General features: G+C 40.9%; 1 protein-coding gene across 2 annotated transcripts in view; it reads left to right on the top strand.

Annotated features, from left to right (window-relative positions):
• klhl18 (kelch-like family member 18) overlaps positions 1-21,101 on the top strand; it is a 69,848-nt gene extending 48,747 nt beyond the window's left edge. Inside the window, exons 6-10 of one of the 2 annotated variants that reach the window (XM_029642268.2) lie at positions 2,993-3,129; positions 9,192-9,414; positions 13,362-13,466; positions 15,434-15,545; positions 18,196-21,101. In XM_029642268.2, the coding sequence (XP_029498128.2) occupies positions 2,993-3,129; positions 9,192-9,414; positions 13,362-13,466; positions 15,434-15,545; positions 18,196-18,582 (964 nt within the window). In that variant the 3' untranslated portion in view covers positions 18,583-21,101. The remainder of the gene's footprint in view (positions 1-2,992; positions 3,130-9,191; positions 9,415-13,361; positions 13,467-15,433; positions 15,546-18,195) is intronic. The other variant, XM_065013320.1, reaches the window with a different exon arrangement.
• The last annotated feature ends 269 nt before the right edge of the window (positions 21,102-21,370 follow it).

The raw sequence follows: 21,370 nt of genomic DNA, 5'->3' as shown, positions 1-21,370 counted from the left end.
GATAATATTAATAATATACATGCCAATCTATCCTGGCTCAAAGTGGTTTGGCCGGGGTAGGCCGTCATTGTAAATAAGAATTTGTTCTTAACTGACTTGCCTAGATAAAAAAAAAACTTTATTTGTATTTTTTTTTTAAATCACAGTAGTCACTCTTACCTGGTCTTCTGTTGTTTGCTGCATGACCCAGTCTATTGCCAGGTTGAAGAGTACGGCTGACATCTCACAGCCTTGACAAACTCCAGACTTCACAGCAAAGCTCATGTTGCTCGTTCCCACAGTGCATGAAAAGTTGCTATAGAACTGTTTTATGATAACGTGTGGGGATTCCATAAATTCTTAAGATCTTCCATAGGCTTTCGTGGTGGATGCTGTCAAAAGTCTTCTGGCAGTCAATACAGTTGATATAGAGTTTTTGTTGCCAGTTTACATTGCTCAATGATGTTCCAGAGAAGAATTCAGGTCTCTGTCAGATTGGAGGGTGTTATAGAACAGGTATTTTTCTTCATCTTTGGCATCATTTGTGAGAGCATAACATTGGATTATTGTTTGTTTCGTATGTTGTCCGTCGCGGCTGGCTTTTATCAGTCTGCTGCTGATTGGTTTCCATTCCATCAGGGGTTTCTCAACACCATTCTGTTGGATGAGGGTGAGACCTTCACGATGTTGTCTGTCCTGCCGTCCAGAGTGTAGTACTGTTTCTCCAGTGCTGGTTCTCATGGATCCAGAGCTAGTCCCAACTGGCATCCCTCACCCCCAGGATCTGTAGCTTGGGATCTCCTCATTTTGTTGGTAACCTGTGCCAGATTTTAGACTCAAACATTGTTTGAACATTCAATAAGCCAACATGCAGTTTGTTTTTGGTGTAAAGTGCTCCTGTCTTGTCACCGGATTCCCGTAGGCTTTCACTGATGGTGGTCATATAAGTCTGGGACTCTGGGAGATCCTCGCATCCACCTGTAGAATTGACATTTGTTGCTGTTTTTGTAGCACAAAGGTTTTACGGGATGGGGTTGCTAGTCCCATGGCCAACCATCCACCATTTTTTGTTTCTGGAGATTTAGGAGTTGATTTGTTAGTCCTCTCCCCTAGCCTTTTGTCTTTCTGGTGATAGATTAGTCTCATGATACCAAACGGGCTTTGGGTTGTGTACCTGCCTCGTCAGGCCAAACCAATTTCTGCTGCTGTGTAGTGAAAGCCAACAGAATAGGTTGGCTTTGGTTTTAGCAGTTTATACAAGCAGTGCAAGGCAGGCTCCTTTTTGTTATGTTAATCAAATTAGACTGAACTCCATCAGCAGCCATACTTTGACTTCTGTTGTGCAGGTAGTTTTTCAACCAGCTGCGGGCTGCCTGGTTTAGACCAATTTCAGCCTCCACAGCAGGAGTGCATGATCAACCATATCAAATGCTTTCGAATGATCAATATAAAGTGCAGCACCGGATGTTGACAAATGATCCCGCTAAAGAGATCTGTGTGCCAAGAGGTTAATATCAATCGAACCCACATGTATTACCAGAGAGAGTCAGCCTTAGGTAGCTGCTGCTTGATTGTGGGAAGCATCACTAGAATGTCATGGATTTTCGCTCCAGGAAAGCACCAAGGAGTGGAACCGGTCGGTATCTCCCAGCTCGCCTCTCCTACGTCCGATAGAGAGATTTAGCACCAAGATGTGCTGTGGCAACGTCGGCGAACTTGGTGGGCTGTGGCAACATCAGTGAACTTGGTGACGAGGCTCTCCTTTTGCTTTAGCTCCCCGATGTCATCCATCATGTCCCCAGTCCACCTGGCCGTGCTGCTGCTCCAGTTTCAACTGTTCTGCCTTATTATTATTGGACCATGCTGGTCATTTATGAACATTTGAACATCTTGGCCATGTTCTGTTAAAATCTCCACCCGGCACAGCCAGAAGAGGACTGGCCACCCCACATAGCCTGGTTCCTCTCTAGGTTTCTTCCTAGGTTTTGGCCTTTCTAGGGCAGGCTAGCCTTTCTTAAAGTTAGAAAGTCCAGTAAAGCTTCAGTAAAAGTGACTTCCAAAGTTGTGAAGTAAATAGAGATGTTAGTACCAACTGCACACTGTAGACGAGTGTGCCATGTGCAATTTATAGGCGGAGTAAAAATACAAAATTAACGGATATATTTTTCCGGACTCATACAGGCCGTCTATAAATACACCCGATACAAAAAATGTAATTAAATGAAAGTAGACTCTAGCCTGTTTTAAATGTTACTTTCTGCAACAATTCATCCTCGACAGACAGCTCATTAGACTGAACCCCCGATTCTAAACCTGAGAAGCCCACTGCATGCGACAGAACATTACCAAAAGCAAAAAGGATACTCAAAAGCAGAGAGGTCATGGTATGTCTAAGTCATTTTTCCAATAAGCATAGCATAGGCCTACTGTATGTACTGCCGCAGCATGACCCCTCTTCCTTTTGATTGTTTCCATCTCCGGACACAAAGCGCTTGGCGTGACATTCCAAGCCAACCTAAAATGGGACTTGCACATCTCTGACATTACCAAAGGCTCTAGACTTTCTCCAACCTGTGCTCGAGTACAGCGCTCTGGTCTGGCACCCAGGTCTCACAGCCCACCAACACAACCAACTTGAGAAGGTCAAACGACATGGGCCCCCTTATCGCCAGTAATAGGGCCCACATCGTAATTGGCTACAAGAAGCATTTGTCAGTAGTTATCTTGGCTAAAAGCTGTGCAACCATATACTAAATTATAAACTTTTGAACATCCAATAACTAGGTGTGGAGATTGAAGAAGAAATTGTGAAATATTTAAGGTAAGTGCAAGGGTGCCAATATATTTGGCCACAACTGTATATCTGGCATCTGTATCTAAAATGGTTATTGCGAAATAGTTCATCTAAGTTTGGATAAATGTGTATATATCTGCTATTTTTGGAGGCCAAGTAGCTATCATGTAATATTACTGTCATACATTGCCAACATACGTTGTGTGTTCCTTCCAACAGGGATCTTGTTGATGAAGCGAAGGATTTCCACCTCATGCCAGAGCGCCGTCCTCACCTGCCCGCTTTTAAGACTCGACAAAGATGCTGTACTTCAATCGCAGGGCTAATATATGCAGTCGGTGGACTAAATAGTGCAGGTACCCTTTTAACATCGCCTCTATTTGTCCCAATAGTTTAAAAATGTTGGTACACATCCACAACTTTTTCCACCTCATATCCAGTATCTCCAGCACAATATCAGTGTCAACATATGCGAACACAATCGTTTCTCCATTCTGTACTTAAAAAGGTCCTAAGGAAGTGCCACCTTTTTTTTTCAACAGTGATTTTCTCCGACAACGAAATTTGCAGTTTTGCCGGAAACTCCTTGCAGATTTTGAAGGTGACTGTGTTTTTTGATGACATCAGCTGGCACTTTCAAAGGACCTTTTTCTTTTAATCTATTTAACTACGGAAAGTATAAATGTGCCTTTTATGGTGTGGTGCTGGAGATAATGAGGTTAAAAAATTGTGAATTTACTCTTTTACAATGAAATTGCTAGAGGGTCTGTGAGATGTCCTTAAATACCTTAATGAGATGTAAAGATCTAATGCGGAAACACTGCCACTGTTTGCCTCCCCCCCCCAACGCCTTTGCAATTCTTGTGGTGTTGATGAAAAAATATATTTTTTGCAGTACATATTCTGCTGTTCTATCGCCTGTGCAATGTCTGAGGAAAACAAACGATGTTAGTTGTTTGCAGTAATTCTTTGTTGTTGTAATAACCCAAATGGACATTGCAGTTTTACCAATTAAGGATTCTCACTTTAACGGTTTTACTTAAAGGCCCAGTGCACTCAATGTATGTTTTTACTGTGTTTTGTATCATATTGTACAACAGCTGATGAAATTAACACTGTAGAAGTGTGAAAAAATATGATAGTTGCTGGTTGAAAATACAATCTGAATCTATACTTCTAATCAGCAGATTTTGCATGGGTGAAGTTTAATAGACCAATAACAGCTAGTTTCCAGTTAGACCACTCCCAGACAGTCTTAGAAAAATTATTGCTTTCTTTTTGACCATTTTAATGGAAAACTATTACAGTAAGGTACTTAAAGGAGAAGTTTATCCAAAACCTGGAAACTCCCAAATGATTGCATATATTGAAACTAGTTAAGTGGAATTTGCCCTCACTCTCCCTGTTAGTGCTATACTGAAACAGTTGCAAAAATGGGTCAGGTGACTCATTCGGTCAGACGCTTTCAACAAAACAACATTTGTCCAGACTTCGCGGATTTCTGAATCTTGAATTCACTGGCGACTGAGCAGATTAATGCCTGCATCCAGCAACGTCAGGAGTCACCTGACCATTTTTGCAGCTGTTTCAGTACAACACTACAGGGAGTGCAGGCAAACTCCACTAAACTAGTCTCAATGTATGAAATCACTTGTGAATTTTGTGTAATCTTCTCCTTTAATTGTTACCCAGAAATGTGATATTAATATAATAATGTATTTTATTTAGTTAGCACTGTGTGATTGATTGACTCTACATACAGTAATGAGAGAAAATTGACAGGGTTACTCAGTGCTTGGAAAGGAAACATTGTCTGCCAGAGGGCACATGAGACATGGCTTCAGCTTCAGTTCATGTCAAAGTGTTGACACTGGTAGTGGAGACGTCCTGCTCCTTGCTGACTTTTCCTAAATGTTTGTATTTTACACTGCTCATTTGTCAGAATTTTTATATTTCACCTCCCGGAATGTATTTAGTGCCTTTTTACTTGTTTTTTTCACACATATTCCCAACTTAGCCAAGACAAGGGGCTGTAGGATGAGACAGATGTTTTGTATTGAAGTCAAAGTACCCAGAGGAGGATGGATAATAGCTTACCTCCAGCTACACGTTGGTGCTACCCTAGAAGGTGCAGTTGAGATTACCTTAGACCATTGCAAAACAGTGTGTTTTAACCACGTATTTGGTGATGTGAATATATTTAGTATAGTTTTATCTAAAAAGGATAACATTTTATGTTGGTTCACTTGTTATGCTCAACGGGCTCAGTTTTCCACCAGCTCAACTGCTTTTACGCTATGATTTGACTAATATATATTCAATGTTTGGGGGGAAAAAAGTAGTTCAGTTCACGTAACGGGGTTGACCTTAAAATGAGGGACAGACGTTTAGGATTAAATGTCAGGAATTGTGAAAAACTGAGTTTAAATGTAGTTGGCTAAGGTGTATGTAAACTTCCGACTTCAACTGTATGTATATAATATATATATATATATATATATATATATACAGTTGAAGTTGGAAGTTTACATACACCTTAGCCAAATACATTTAAACACAGTTTTCTACAATTCCTGATATTTAATCCGAGTAAAAATTCCCTGTCTTAGGTCAGTTAGGGTCACCACTTTATTTTAAGAATGTGAAATGTCAGAATAATGGTAGAGTGATTTCTTTCAGCTTTTATTTCTTTCATCACATTCCCAGTGGGGCAGAAGTTTACATACACTCAATTAGTATTTGGTAGCATTGCCTTTAAATTGTTTAACTTGGGTCAAACGTTTTGGGTAGCCTTCCACAAGCTTCCCACAATAAGTTGGGTGAGTTTTGGCCCATTCCTCCTGACAGAGCTGGTGTAACTGAGTCAGGTTTATAGGCCTCCTTGCTCGCACACGCTTTTTCAGTTCTGCCCACACATTTTCTATAGGATTGAGGTCAGGGCTTTGTGATGCCCACTCCAATACCTTGACTTTGGTGTCCTTAAGCAATTTTGTCACAACTTTGGAAGTATGCTTGGGGTCATTGTCCATTTGGAACACCCATTTGCAACCAAGCTTTAACTTCCTGACTGATGTCTTGAGATGTTGCTTCAATATATCCACATACTTATCCTACCTCATGATGCCATCTATTTTGTGAAGTGCACCAGTCCCTCCTGCAGCAAAGCACCCCCACAACATGATGCTGCCACCCCTGTGCTTCACGGTTGGGATGGTGTTCTTCGGCTTGCAAGCCTCCCCCTTTTTCTTCCAAACATAACGATGTTCATTATGGCCAAACAGTTCTATTTTTGTTTCATCAGAGGACATTTCTCCAAACAGTACAATCTTTGTCCCCATGTGCAGTTGCAAAATGTAGTCTGGCTTTTTATGGCGGTTTTGGAGCAGTGAATTCTTCCTTGCTGAGCGGCCTTTCAGGTTATGTCGATATAGGTCTCGTTTTACTGTAGATATAGATACTTTTGTACCTGTTTCCTCCAGCATCTTCACAAGGTCCTTTGCTGTTGTTCTGGGAATAATTTGCACTTTTCACACCAAAGTACGCTCATCTCTAGGAGACAGAACGCGTCTCCTTCCTGAGCGGTATGATGGCTGCGTGGTCCTATGGTGTTTATACTTGCATACTATTGTTTGTACAGATGAACGTGGTACCTTCAGGCGTTTGGAAATTGCTCCCACGGATGAACCAGACTTGTGGAGGTCTCCAATTTTTTTTGATATCTTGGCTGATTTATTTTGATTTTCCCATGATGCCAAGCAAAGAGGCACTGAGTTTGAAGGTATTCCTTGAAATGCATCCACAGGTACACCTCCAATTGACTCAAATGTTGTCAATTAGCCTATCGGAAGCTTCTAAAGCCGTGACATAATTTTCTGGATTTTCCAAGCTGTTTAAAGTCAGTCAACGTAAACTTCTGACCCACTGGAATTGTGATACAATTCTTTGAAAAATGACTTGTCATGCACAAAGTAGATGTCATAACCGACTTGCCAAAACTATAGTTTAACAATACATTTGTGGAGTGGTTAAAAAACGAGGTTTAATGACACCAACCTAAGTGTATGTAAACTTCCGACTTCAACTCTATGTATGTGTGTTACAGTGCCTTGCGAAAGTATTCGGCCCCCTTGAACTTTGCGACCTTTTGCCACATTTCAGGCTTCAAACATAAAGATGTAAAACTGTATTTTTTTGTGAAGAATCAACAACAAGTGGGACACAATCATGAAGTGGAACAACATTTATTGGATATTTCAAACTTTTTTAACAAATCAAAAACTGAAAAATTGGGGGTGCAAAATTATTCAGCCCCCTTAAGTTAATACTTTGTAGCGCCACCTTTTGCGGCGATTACAGCTGTAAGTCGCTTGGGGTATGTCTCTATCAGTTTTGCACATCGAGAGACTGACATTTTTTTCCATTCCTCCTTGCAAAACAGCTCGAGCTCAGTGAGGTTGGATGGAGAGCATTTGTGAACAGCAGTTTTCAGTTCTTTCCACAGATTCTCGATTGGATTCAGGTCTGGACTTTGACTTGGCCATTCTAACACCTGGATATGTTTATTTTTGAACCATTCCATTGTAGATTTTGCATTATGTTTTGGATCATTGTCTTGTTGGAAGACAAATCTCCGTCCCAGTCTCAGGTCTTTTGCAGACTCCATCAGGTTTGCTTCCAGAATGGTCCTGTATTTGGCTCCATCCATCTTCCCATCAATTTTAACCATCTTCCCTGTCCCTGCTGAAGAAAATCAGGCCCAAACCATGATGCTGCCACCACCATGTTTGACGGTGGGGATGGTGTATTCAGGGTGATGAGCTGTGTTGCTTTTAAGCCAAACATAACGTTTTGCATTGTTGCCAAAAAGTTCAATTTTGGTTTCATCTGACCAGAGCACCTTCTTCCACATGTTTGGTGTGTCTCCCAGGTGGCTTGTGGCAAACTTTAAACAACACTTTCTATGGATATCTTTAAGAGATGGCTTTCTTCTTGCCACTCTTCCATAAAGGCCAGATTTGTGCAATATACGACTGATTGTTGTCCTATGGACAGAGTCTCTCACCTCAGCTGTAGATCTCTGCAGTTCATCCAGAGTGATCATGGGCCTCTTGGCTGCATCTCTGATCAGTCTTCTCCTTGTATGAGCTGAAAGTTTAGAGGGACGGCCAGGTCTTGGTAGATTTGCAGTGGTCTGATACTCCTTCCATTTCAATATTATCGCTTGCACAGTGCTCCTTGGGATGTTTAAAGCTTGGGAAATCTTTTTGTATCCAAATCCGGCTTTAAACTTCTTCACAACAGTATCTCGGACCTGCCTGGTGTGTTCCTTGTTCTTCATGATGCTCTCTGCGCTTTTAACGGACCTCTGAGACTATCACAGTGCAGGTGCATTTATACGGAGACTTGATTACACACAGGTGGATTGTATTTATGATCATTAGTCATTTAGGTCAACATTGGATCATTCAGAGATCCTCACTGAACTTCTGGAGAGAGTTTGCTGCACTGAAGGTAAAGGGGCTGAATAATTTTGCACGCCCAATTATTCAGTTTTTGATTTGTTAAAAAAGTTTGAAATATCCAATAAATGTCGTTCCACTTCATGATTGTGTCCCACTTGTTATTGATTCTTCACAAAAAAATACAGTTTTATATCTTTGTTTGAAGCCTTAAATGTGGCAAAAGGTCGCAAAGTTCAAGGGGGCCGAATACTTTCGCAAGGCACTGTATATTGTCTTTCTAGTGGATAGACCGTATGGTTAAAGAGAAAATAGGCTAATTTAATGGAGAGAGAAAATCAACATTGCCATTATTTTTCAATAAACTCTTCCGACTATAGACTTTTTTCACAACTACCACCAGTTTGTTTCCAAAAAATGTACAAGAAATACATAGTAAAAACATGTGTATAAAAAATTATATAAAAGATATTTCAAGCTGAAACCCTCTTATTAAACATTTGTGGTATTCGCTAAGTTGGTTTATATTTAGGATCATGTTTTACAGCTGTCATTCTATTTTTTATTTGAAAAAATATATATTTTACATGTGTTAAGGCCACACAGAGGGCCAGAGATAATTACAGACATCTGTGATATAAGGTATTCAAAAGGGCTACTAGATGTCTTGTTATAAATAACATAAAATCCTTAAGTTACAAAAACTCAGATAGTTTACTGGTAAACTTTGAAAGTCTTTTAAAATGTAATGTTGGTGCACAATTTCTACTTAAAATATCAAAGGGACTCAAAAGGCACTCTTTGTGGAATGACCCAAATATCAGTACACAAGCCATTGGAAGTTATTGAAACTGTGACCCAAAAACTGAGGTTCAAATCAAATCATGGACTAAGTTAATCGTTACACCCGAACTTGTTTATTTTTGTTAAAATGTTGTGCATGTTTTTTTTTTATCCAGGTGACTCATTGACTGTAGTTGAAGTATTTGACCCAATTGGAAATTGCTGGGAACGCTGTCAGCCAATGAGTACAGCTCGAAGTCGAGTGGGTGTGGCAGTTGTCAATGGGTTACTTTACGCAATCGGTGGATATGATGGACAATCACGGCTAAGCACAGTGGAGGTCTATAACCCAGAAACGGATACTTGGACATGTGTTGCTAGCATGAACAGTCAACGCAGGTGAGAATGTCTTTCTAATTATGCACTTTAGGGTTGTTTTATATTAATTCAATCACTTTGACTGCACCCCTTTTGATTTAAATGAAACTTTCCATAAATGTTTGTCCATGGTAGAAGTAGTCAGTAATTGACTTTTTGAACCTGAATACCAAAACATTCAGGAGATAGGTGCTCAAAGGTTATTCAAAATTGAAAATTCCTACACATACATTAAACTTGAATAACAAAAGACAGAAATAAACAAACAAAGAAAAATGTGTTTACAAAAAAGGAGAGAGCTGTTCATTCAGACATTTTGGCTCCATGTAATCTAAGCATTCGATCCAAAGTGCCTCTCTTAACAATTTCCTCACCATATTGCCACCTCTGGAGGAAAGAAACTTTCTCAATTTCCCAGAATTTCAAGGTAGAGGCTGAGCCATGATTGGCCTTCGTGTAATGCCGCACGATTGCATAGGGTTGTCAAACTATTTGATAGTTTCTCGTTAATTTTGAAAAACATTTAAAAAATGTACCTTTTAACGTCCATGATAATTTTGAATGTACCTTTAACGTCCATGTTAATAATTATGAGCATGCCATTTTGTTTCTTTTCCAAATAAAAAATTTGGTAACTTAAGTACAATTTATTTTTAAATAATTCTGTAATGTTGAAGATCTAATACTGTGTGGGGGACAAGGATTTATAAATTTCAATTTAAGAAAAATGCAAGGTTTCCAATATATTTGGCCGCAACTGTATGTGAAAATAACAAAAATATTTTACATAATTGATTTTTCAAGGGCAGAAATAAAAGATTCCAGAAATGTTCCATACACACAAAAGGCTATTTCTCTTGGACGGCTGGCATTCTGACTGCAGGGATGTACACCAGAGCTGTTGCAAGAGAATTGATTGTTAATTTCTCTGCCATAAGCTACCTCCAATGTCGTTTAGAGTATTTGGCATTACATCCAACCGGCCTATGCCCACCACATGTAGTAACCACGCCAGCCCAGGACCTCCACAGCCGGGCTTCTTCACCTGCAGGATTGTCTGAGACCAGCCACCCAGACAACTGAGGAGAATTTCTGTCTGTAATAAAGCCATTTTGTTGGGAAAAACTCATTCTGATTGGCTGGGCCTTGCTCCCCAGTGGCTGGGCCTTGCTCCCCAGTGGCTGGGCCTTGCTCTCCAGTGGCTGGGCCTTGCTCCCCAGTGGCTGGGCCTTGCTCCCCAGTGGCTGGGCCTTGCTCCCCAGTGGCTGAGCCTTGCTCCCCAGTGGCTGAGCCTTGCTCCCCAGTGGCTGGGCCTTGCTCCCCAGTGGCTGGGCCTTGCTCCCCAGTGGCTGGGCCTTGCTCCCCAGTGGCTGGGCCTTGCTCCCCAGTGGCTGGGCCTTGCTCCCCAGTGGGTGGGCCTTGCTCCCCAGTGGCTGGGCCTATGCCCTCCAAGGCCCATCCATGGCTATGCTCCGGCTTATTCAAGTGAAATCGATAGATTAGGGCTTAATGAATTTATTTCAATTGACTGATTTCCTCATAAGAACTGTAACTCAGTAAAATCATTGAAATTGTTGCATGTTGCGTTTATATTTTTTCTAGATATTATAAAACAGTTTTGAAACCCTGTTTTATAAGCTTTCATATAAAATCTGAACTATTCATATTTTTCATTGATGCTGCCATGGATGTCTCATGGTAGGGTGGGGTATACAAAATTGGTCACATTTAAGCACCTCTATCTCATGAATGTTTTTGCATTCCGGTCCAAAATTTCTACCATCAGCAACCATGTATGGAAGGTTTCAGTCAAAGCAAAATGGGTGTGGTCGAAAAGTGATTGAATTCCTTATTAAGTAGATACAGTATACTGATTACTTGTAGATGTACTGATTACCTGTAGATTTTGATAAGTTGTTTAGTAGGCTCCAAATTTACCCTATGTTATCTACCTAGTAGCTGATCGAGACATTCTAAAATGCTTAACGGAGGATTGTTCACATGTTTTACTTTGTACTAAAGTGCTGTGGTCGTTGTAAATTAATAGGTTTAAAATTATTTGGAGAGGAATCAGGCATGCAATTTAAAACATGATAAATAGTAGTAATTGACTGGGATTTTGGTCCCTGAATGCAATTTATTAGTATATGTTGGCATTGGCTAGTTTATCAAAACCAAATTGCTGTCACTCTTTGTCCATAGACTGCATTCAAACAAGTAAATTAATTATCCCCCAAACCAAACAATGATAGTTGTGGAACAGTTACTATTGTGACAAGTTCTACGAGTACCCACCCTATTTAAGTCATGTAACCTACAACTCAACTTGGTGTACTTGAACGTCATCTCATACATGAATCAAATAAGCCCTGGGGAAAGCATAGACATACAGTACCAGTCAAAAGTTTGCTACACATATACTCATTCCAGGGTTTTTATTTATTTGGACTATTTTCTACATTGTAGAATAATAGTGAAGACATGAAAACTATGAAATAACACCTGGAGTCATGTAGGAGTCAAAAAAAGAGTTAAACAAATCAAAATATATGTTATATTTGAGATTCTTCAAAGTAGCCACCCTTTGCACACTCTTGGTATTCGCTCAACCAGCTTCATGAGGTAGTCGCCTGGAATGCATTTCAATTAACAGGTGTGCCTTGTTAAGTTTATTTGTGGAATTTCTTTCCTTTTTTTAATGCTTTTGAGCCAATCAGTTGTGTTTTGACACGGTCCATATTATGACAAGAACAGCTCAAATAAGCAAAGAGAAATGACAGCCCATCATTAGTTTGAGACATGATGGTCAGTCAATCCGGAAATTGTCAAGAACTTTGAAAGTTCATGCGCTATGAAGAAACTGGCTCTCATGAAGACCGCCGCAGGAACGGAAGACAGAGTTACCTATGCTGCAGAGGATAAGTTCATTAGCGTTACCAGCCTCAGAAATTGCAGCCAAAATAAATGCTTCACAGAGTTGAAGTAACAGACATCTCAACATCAACTGTTCAGGGGAGATTGCGTGAATCAGGCTTTCGTGGTCGAATTGCTGCAAAGAAACCAGTATTAAAGGACACCAATAAGAAGGGCCAAGAAAAATGAGCAAATGTAAATTAGTCGGGTGAAAATCTGTCCTTTGGTCTGCAGTCCAAATGTGAGATTTTTGGTTCCAACTGCCATGTCTTTGTGAGACGCAGAGTAGGTGAACGGATGATCTCTGTATCTGTGGTTCCCAGCGTGAAGCATGGAGGAGGAGGTGTGATGGTTCTTTGCTGGCGATACTGTAACTGATTTATTTAGATTTCAAGGCACACTTACCCAGCATGGCTACCACAGCATTCTGCAGCGATACGCCATCCCATCTGCACTTAGAGGGCTATGATTTGTTTTTCAACAGGACAATGGCCCAGGCTGTGTACGGGCTATTTTGACCAAGGAGGAGAGTGATGGAGTGCTGTGTCAGATGACTTGGCTTCCACAATCACCTGACCTCAACCCAATTGAGATGTTTTGGGATTAATTTTACCTCAGAGTGATGGAAAAGCAGCCAACAAACAAGTGCTCATCATATGTGGGAACTCCTTCAAGACTGTTGGAAAAGCATTCCTGGTGAAGCTGGTTGAGAGACTGCCAAGAGTGTCTAAAGCTGTCATCAAGGCAAAGGGTGGCTGTTTGAAGAATCTCAAATATATTTTGATTTGTTTAACACTATTTTGGTTACTACATCATAGTTTGATGTCTTCACTATTATTCTATAATGTAGAAAATGGTAAAAATAAAGAAAAAGCCTTGAATGAGTAGGTGTGTCCAAACTTTTGACTGTTACTGTATATTCTATGGTTTTTATACACCATTGGCGAAAACCCTAGTTAAATAGACAGGAGCTTCTTGATCCAGATGATGGGTCTGCAAAAACACGTTATTGTGTGTTTATCCTCGTTTCCCTTTCTCCATCTCTCCGAATGCAGTGCAATGGGAACAGTGGTGGTTGACGGACATATCTATGTGTGCGGGGGCTATGATGGCAAATCCTCACTCAACTCAGTAGAGTGCTACTCTCCAGAAGCCAACAGGTTCTGTACATTTCCTATGTGATTTACTTTACTTTGACTCCCTGAATTCCCAGTCAAGCTAGACCAGAGGGTATACTACGTACCTGGTTTGAGGAGTTAGTGAGGTAACTTTGGTCAACTCTGTGTTCCACTCGGGATAACCGGTACCATGAAAGTGGCTCACCTTTTAGCCAGGTATATTTCTATGGCAACAAATGTTTCAGAACTAACCTGCTCCGGGGCAGGCTAGCTCAGTTTATCCTGGATGATTTTTGAGCTGTGAGTTGAGGACCAATTAAATCAGATTCCCTCTCTCTCGCAAACATTGCGTCATCATCCCCTTCATTTGAGGAAGACGATCAATTCAAGTATTTTATTAATTCAATGTTTTTTGTGTTAAAAAAATTGTAATTAAAATACCTATCGCATTGCATATTTAGTAATGACAGAATGCATTTGAAAGTTCACACACAGTAATACTTTTGTATGACATTCTAAAATTATTTTAATAGGCTGCCATTTACGTATCACTGACCTAGCCCCTACTCCCATTGTACTTGTGGAGATATGTGAGGATTGGATTTTTAAATGTAAGCTTTACTTAACTAGGCAAGTCAGATTCTTATTTACAATTACGGCCTACACCGGCTAAATCCGGACGACGCTGGGCCAATTGTGCGCCGCCCTATGGGACACCCAATCACGACTGGATGTGATGCAGCCTGGATTCGCACTGAGATGCGGTGTCTTAGACTACTGCGCCACTCCGGATAGGTGTCTGCCGTACAGCAACAATTCCCCCTTGAAGGAGAAGATGGAGCTACTTCCACATTTGACCCTTAATTGACATTGATGTAATCTACACTGAGTGAACAAAACATTAGGAATGCTTAATATTAGTAACACCTAATATTGCATTGCAACCCCTTTTTGTCCTCAGAACAGCCTCAATTCGTCAGGGCATGGACTCTACAAGGTGTTGAAAGCACTCCACAGGGATGCTGGATCATGTTGACTCCAATGCTTCCCACAGTTTGTGTCAAGTTGGCTGGATGTCCTTTGGGTGGTGGACCATTCTTCATGCACATGGGAAACTGTTGAGCGTGAAAAACCCAGCAGCGCTGCAGTTCTTGACAAACCGGTGCGCCTGGCACCTACTAACATATCCCGTTTGTTTTGCCCATTCACCCTTTGAATGGCACACATACACAATCCATGTCTCAATTATCTGAAGGTTTAAGAATCCTTCTTGAACCTGTCTCCCCTTCATCTACACAGATTGAAGTGGATTTAACAACTGCCATTAATAAGGGATCATAGCTTTGACCTGGATTCACCTGGTCAGTCTGTCATGGAAAGAGCAGGTGGCCTTAATGTTTTGTACACTCAGTGTATATACATGCTCCTACCTCCACATGAACTGTTGTGGAAGTTGGCCTGATACTGCTGATTACTTAATGCATTTAAAACACATTTTATTATTATTTAAACCTTTATTTAACTAGGCAAGTCTTATTTACAATGACGGCCAAACCCGGACGATGCTGGGCCAATTGTGCGCCTCCCTATGGGACTCCCAATCATGGCTGGATTCGAACCAGGGACTGTAGTGACACCTCTTGCACTGAGATGCAGTGCCTTGCGCCACTCGGGAGCCCTGACGAAGTTTTTTTATATATACATTTTTATTGCTAATGTCATATTTTGTAACATTCATTTTGAGTATTTCTGCTGTGTTTTACTTGCTTACACTTATCCAGTTCTATCCAAAACCATTACTTTAGATCATATCACATCACACATATCAAGTATGTAAAACTATTTTTCAAATGTATCCAGGAAATAGAATTGCTTCATTTAAATTTTTGGTCTTCAATAATTAGTTGTTGCAAATCAATATGTTGTTACAGTGTGACTTATATTAAGTGAAAAGGTGTAGCCCATCTGTATCAACATTAAAACCTGCTTTTCCTTATACACTCGTGCAGGTGGACAGTAATGACAGAGATGAGTGCAAGTCGCAGTGCAGCTGGGGTGACTGTTTTTGATGGAAGGATTTTTGTATCTGGTGGTCATGACGGTTTACAGATCTTCAATACGGTAAGGATGCCATTTGACATACAACCTGCACATTGCTGACAGGACTAAGGTAGATGAACAGGAGAGGATTAGGTTTATTAGGCACTATTTTCAGGTGGGAAATGTGCCATGTATGGCCCCTTTAAATCTAAAAAAGGATGAGATATTTTTCTTCAGATCAACACAACCTACTTGAAAATGAAATTAGAATTTTTGATTACATAATATAGGCCTTCGAACTCCTTGCTGTGGTACATCTTAAGATCAGGAACAAACATTTTCACAAAATATGTCTAGTCTCAGCCCTGAGAGCGGCAGGGTAGCCTTGTGGTAAGAGCGTTGGACTAGTAACCGGAAGGTTGCAAGTTCAAATCCTCAAGCTGACAAGGTACAAATCTGTCGTTCTGCCCCTGAACAGGCAGTTAACCCACTGTTCCTAGGCCGTCATTGAAAATAAGAATTTGTTCTTAACTGACTTGCCTAGTTAAATAAAAATGTAAAACTGGTTGAAAATCAAAGACAATACTAACATATTGCAGTCCATCAATGATTCCCGACCAATTTGACTGAGATTGAGCTATTTTGCTGAGAATGATGGATAGATGTTGCCCCAAAAGTTGTGCAATATTGGTGGAAACAAATAACAATTATTCACAGCTGTATTTGCTGCCGAAGGTGCTTCCACTAAGTATCAACTATAGGGTGTGAAGATGCTACGCCATCAATATAATACACAATTATACCTTTTTTGTGGAACTTTTAAAGTGTGCAGTAGGTTGCGGTGATCAGTGGGGAAAAATCACAATTTATGCATTTCTAGATATTAAAGGAAGGGAGCAACATGTGAAAACTGTGCAAAAGATGTGAAGACTTTCAGTAGGTACTGTATACAGTGGGGCAAAAAAGTACACTGCTCAAAAAAATAAAGGGAACACTTAAACAACACAATGTAACTCCAAGTCAATCACACTTCTGTGATATCAAACTGTCCACTTTGGAAGCACCACTGATTGACAATAAATTTCACATGCTGTTGTGAAAATGGAATAGACAACCGGTGGAAATTATAGGCAATTAGCAAGACACCCCCAATAAAGGAGTGGTTCTGCAGGTGGTGACCACAGACCACTTCTCAGTTCCTATGCTTCCTGGCTGATGTTTTGGTCACTTTTGAATGCTGGCGGTGCTTTCACTCTAGTGGTAGCATGAGACTGAGTCTACAACCCACACAAGTGGCTCAGGTAGTGCAGCTCATCCAGGATGGCACATCAATGCGAGCTGTGGCTAGAAGGTTTGCTGTGTCTGTCAGCGTAGTGTCCAGAGCATGGAGGCGCTACCAGGAGACAGGCCAGTACATCAGGAGATGTGGAGGAGGCCGTAGGAGAGCAACAACCCAGCAGCAGGACCGCTACCTCCACCTTTGTGCAAGGAGGAGCAGGAGGAACACTGCCAGAGCACTGCAAAATGACCTCCAGCAGGCCACAAATGTGCATGTGTCTGCTCAAACGGTCAGAAACAGACTCCATGAGGGTGGTATGAGGGCCCGACGTCCACAGGTGGGGGTTGTGCTTATAGCCCAACACCGTGCAGGATGTTTGGCATTTGCCAGAGAACACCAAGATTGGCAAATTCGCCACTGGCGCCCTGTGCTCTTCACAGATGAAAGCAGGTTCACACTAGGCACATGTGACCGACGTGACAGAGTCTGGAGACGCCGTGGAGAACGTTCTGCTGCCTGCAACATCCTCCAGCATGACCGGTTTGGCGGTGGGTCAGTCATGGTGTGGGGTGGCATTTCTTTGGGGGGGCGCGTAGCCCGACTGCCATTAAGTACCGAGATGAGATCCTCAGACCCCTTGTGAGACCATATGCTGGTGCGGTTGGCCCTGGGTTCCTCCTAATGCAAGACAATGCTAGACCTCATGTGGCTGGAGTGTGTCAGCAGTTCCTGCAAGAGGAAGGCATTGATGCTATGGACCGCCTGTTCCCCAGACCTAAATCCAATTGAGCACATCTGGAACATCATGTCTCGCTCCATCCACCAACTCCACGTTGCACCACAGACTGTCCAGGAGTTGGCGGATGCTTTAGTCCAGGTCCGGGAGGAGATCCCTCAGGAGACCATCCGCCATACAGGCACGTGGAGGCTACACACACTACTGAGCCTCATTTTGACTTGTTTTAAGGGCATTACATCAAAGTTGGATCAGCCTGTAGTGTGGTTTTCCACTTTAATTTTGTGTGACTCCAAATCCAGACCTCCATGGGTTGATAAATTTGATTTCCATTGATCATTTTTGTGTGATTTTGTTGTCAGCACATTCAACTATGTAAAGAAACAAGTATTTAATAAGAATATTTCATTCATTCAGATCTAGGATGTGTTATTTTAGTGTTCCCTTTTATTTTTTTGAGCAGTGTATTTAGTCAGACACCAATTGTGCATATTCTCCCACTTAAAAAGATGAGAGGCCTGTAATTTTCATCATAGGTACACTTCAACTATGACAGACAAAATGAGGGGAAAACAAATCCAGAAAATCACATTGTAGGATTTTTAATGAATTTATTTCAATGGTAAAAAGTCCTTAATCTCTTAAATCGTGAACATACCCTTTAAAATGCATTAGACACTGAAAGAGAATGACTAATGACCCCTCCCATCCTGTAGGTGGAGTACTACAACCAGCACACAGCTCTTTGGCACCCCGTTGCTGGCATGATGAACAAGCGCTGTCGCCACGGCGCTGCAGCCCTTGGCAGCCAGCTCTATGTGGCGGGGGGTTATGATGGTTCCGGGTTCCTCAGCGGGGCCGAGGTGTACAGCTCAGTGGCAGACCAATGGAGCCACCTGGTGGCCATGAACACACGGCGCAGCAGAGTCTCACTGGTGGCAAACTGTGGCAGGCTTTACTCCGTGGGTGGCTATGACGGACAATCCAACCTGAGCTCTGTAGAGATGTACGACGCTGAGACCAACCGCTGGACATTCATGGCACCCATGGTGTGCCACGAGGGTGGGGTGGGTGTTGGTTGTATACCCCTTCAGCCTGCTTAACCCCTACCATCCCCAAAAGCCCAAAGACTTTTAGATTTTTGTAAATTAATTTTTAAATCAATTAACAAGAAAAAGGTATAAATGTATGTTTCTGTATACCGGGTACCACAGTTCAAACCATTTGATTTATTTAAGTCTAGTTTAGCTATTGTACCATTGAAAGGTTTATAATGAGAATGTTCATAGGGCATTGGTACATGAGTAAACATATGTTGGGATTCAGTTGCGTAATTTGTAGGGATACAGAGGCTGGGGTTTTGGGATGGCCGGAGGTAACTGCCCTGACCATTAGGCTCTAAGCTCCTATTTGGGAGGAGCGACAATAAATGAACTTGTAGTGAACAAGTAGATTAAGAGAGCGATGAATGAATAGCAGGACAAGTGTGGACTTGTATCGTATGATATGTGCATCAGAATGTACAACCTTGAAGTAATACTTCATACCAGAATCTGTCCCGAATGTTACTATCAATGTCTGCACCATTGTACTGAGGATTGAGTTGCACTATCTGATCTGGAAGCCTTGTCATGGTTTCATAATATGGTACAGGTTTCACAATGTTGGTGAATTTCTTTGTGTTTTGGGAAAATAGGTATTATTTTGATTGGGATCATTTGCTTATGAATATTATTATAAAGTAACTGACCACCATAACTCCTTGCCCTTTGGTTGTGGGAACTGTTTTCCCAACAAGGATCTAAAAAGGGAACTGAAGAACTGTCTTCCGGTTGATTGCATTACGATGCCACAACACCAAGTTGTATAGCAACTTGATAACCCTTTAAACAATTTGAACAAAATGAACAACACATGAGGTGTGTTCAACAGAGGAAATAGTTTGCTAACGTATTCCATTTGTCTTCTGTTAGCTGCGAAAGTTCGCTAACAGTGTGAGAAGGTGGTAGTGTGCTGCGAACGTAAAATATCTGTTTCGGGTCTAAACTGCCACCACCTAGGCTTTCTATTACATGTAGTAGGAATAGGAAAGTCATTTTCAGTTTGATTCTCATTGTTAAACTGTCATGGTAATCCTTGCAAACATTTAGCTTTTTAATGTTTCACCATAACTTTCATTCAAAATCGTTCAACTGAAATTGTTACTAAGTTCATCACAAACAGAACCCTTGTTGAACGCACCTCTGCTCAAAGTGCAATTTCATATTTTATTATAAAATAGTGTGGGAGAACTTAAGTGGCTAAAATATGATGAAGTGTGCTTTGAAGAGTGGAGACGATGCATAGCGACGATCTAGCTGCAAATGTTATGCTTTATTACCCAAAATATTGAATATGTCAAAAGCAGACTGTGCAGCACATTTAGGGAGCATTCCAGTAACATTTAGATGATTCTTTTTTGCATCTGCCACTGGTAACGTTGTGTGGGAGCTTGCCATTCCCTGAACAACGGTGGCAAACTATTTTAAGAATGAGGTATTGTGTAATGTAATTGAAAATAGATTGTACAGTGAGATGTAGTATTGCTTTATAGACTTGTTTGTCAGACTTTATCTGCTGCATTTGTCACGATTTAAATAACTTTCATTTGGGATTAATTACTGTGAACTTTTGACATGTTGATGTTTAGCTTATTTCTGCTGATGTTCTGGTAATATATTACACACACATTTTATATATATATATTTTTTGGCATTATTATGTTTGCAGTATTCTTACTGCTCTTCACTTGGTACTGTCTGGTCCCAGGCTACAAATTGTATTTATTAGTGCGTTTGTTTGTTTCTTGATTCTTAACTTTACGATTAGTACTACTATCACACATATGTAAGCTTGAAGGGATAGTGATTTTTTTTTAATGACTTCCCTAGGGTGTTCTTTCCTCCAAACTGTTTATGAATTTGTTAGCAGTTCATTTAGCAACGGCGAGAATAATCTGACTAGCATTTTGGGAGAATGTAGGATTCTATCCATTAGTAGGGCATTCAAAACCATTACAATTAGTGCAAGTTGAGTTGCAGACATTTAAAAAAAATATATAAACAGGGACATCCCATTGAGTCCATGGCCTCTTTATAAGGGAGCACTGCACACAATCATGTAAATTCCTAATATTTACAATTGCAACGCAATAAAAACATACCAAATTTACAAGTAACTTACAAAACACGATCATGGAAAAACAAACACATTCCTCAGTAAAAAGGTAAATCAACCAGTCGTCTGAACTGCTCTAGTGGCACCAAAACATCCAACCTTAGAGAGTTCTGGAGATCATCCCACAAGTAAGGTGCAAATAAACTAAATGCAGATCTACCTAACTTAGTGGACACCGAAGGGCTCTCCAGAGTTAGCCATATCTGAGACTGGGTCTGGTAGCTCGTACATCTTTAGGTTACGATGAAGTAAGGTACGGCGGATGTTTGTGTAAGAGAGCTTTATAAACAAAAATATTGCAATGCGTTGATCTGAGTATTCAAAGAGGGCCAGCTTACTTTCTGATACAGAAAGCAGTGATATGTACTGAACCTGTCACCTGTAAATAAAGCGCAGTGCGCTATGAGTAACTGCGTCCAATGGTTTCAATACAGTGCGAGCCGCATTCATATAGACCAGGGGTGTCAAAGTCAAATGGACGGAGGGCCAAATAAAAAAATCAGCTACAAGACGAGGGCCGGACTGTTCGAATGTTCATTGAAAAATTTTTAAATGACGCATATAGTCTAGTGAACCTAATTGAACCTACTGAAAACCTAACAAATATATTACAATATGATCAGATAAATAAAGCAATATTTTCTTATGGCTCTGTCAGTAATCTTTAATTTTCAA

Source organism: Oncorhynchus nerka, linkage group LG9b, assembly GCF_034236695.1.
Source record: "Oncorhynchus nerka isolate Pitt River linkage group LG9b, Oner_Uvic_2.0, whole genome shotgun sequence".
In the NCBI taxonomy this organism is placed as follows: Eukaryota; Metazoa; Chordata; class Actinopteri; order Salmoniformes; family Salmonidae; genus Oncorhynchus; species Oncorhynchus nerka.
This window is presented reverse-complemented; position numbering and strand designations above follow the sequence as displayed.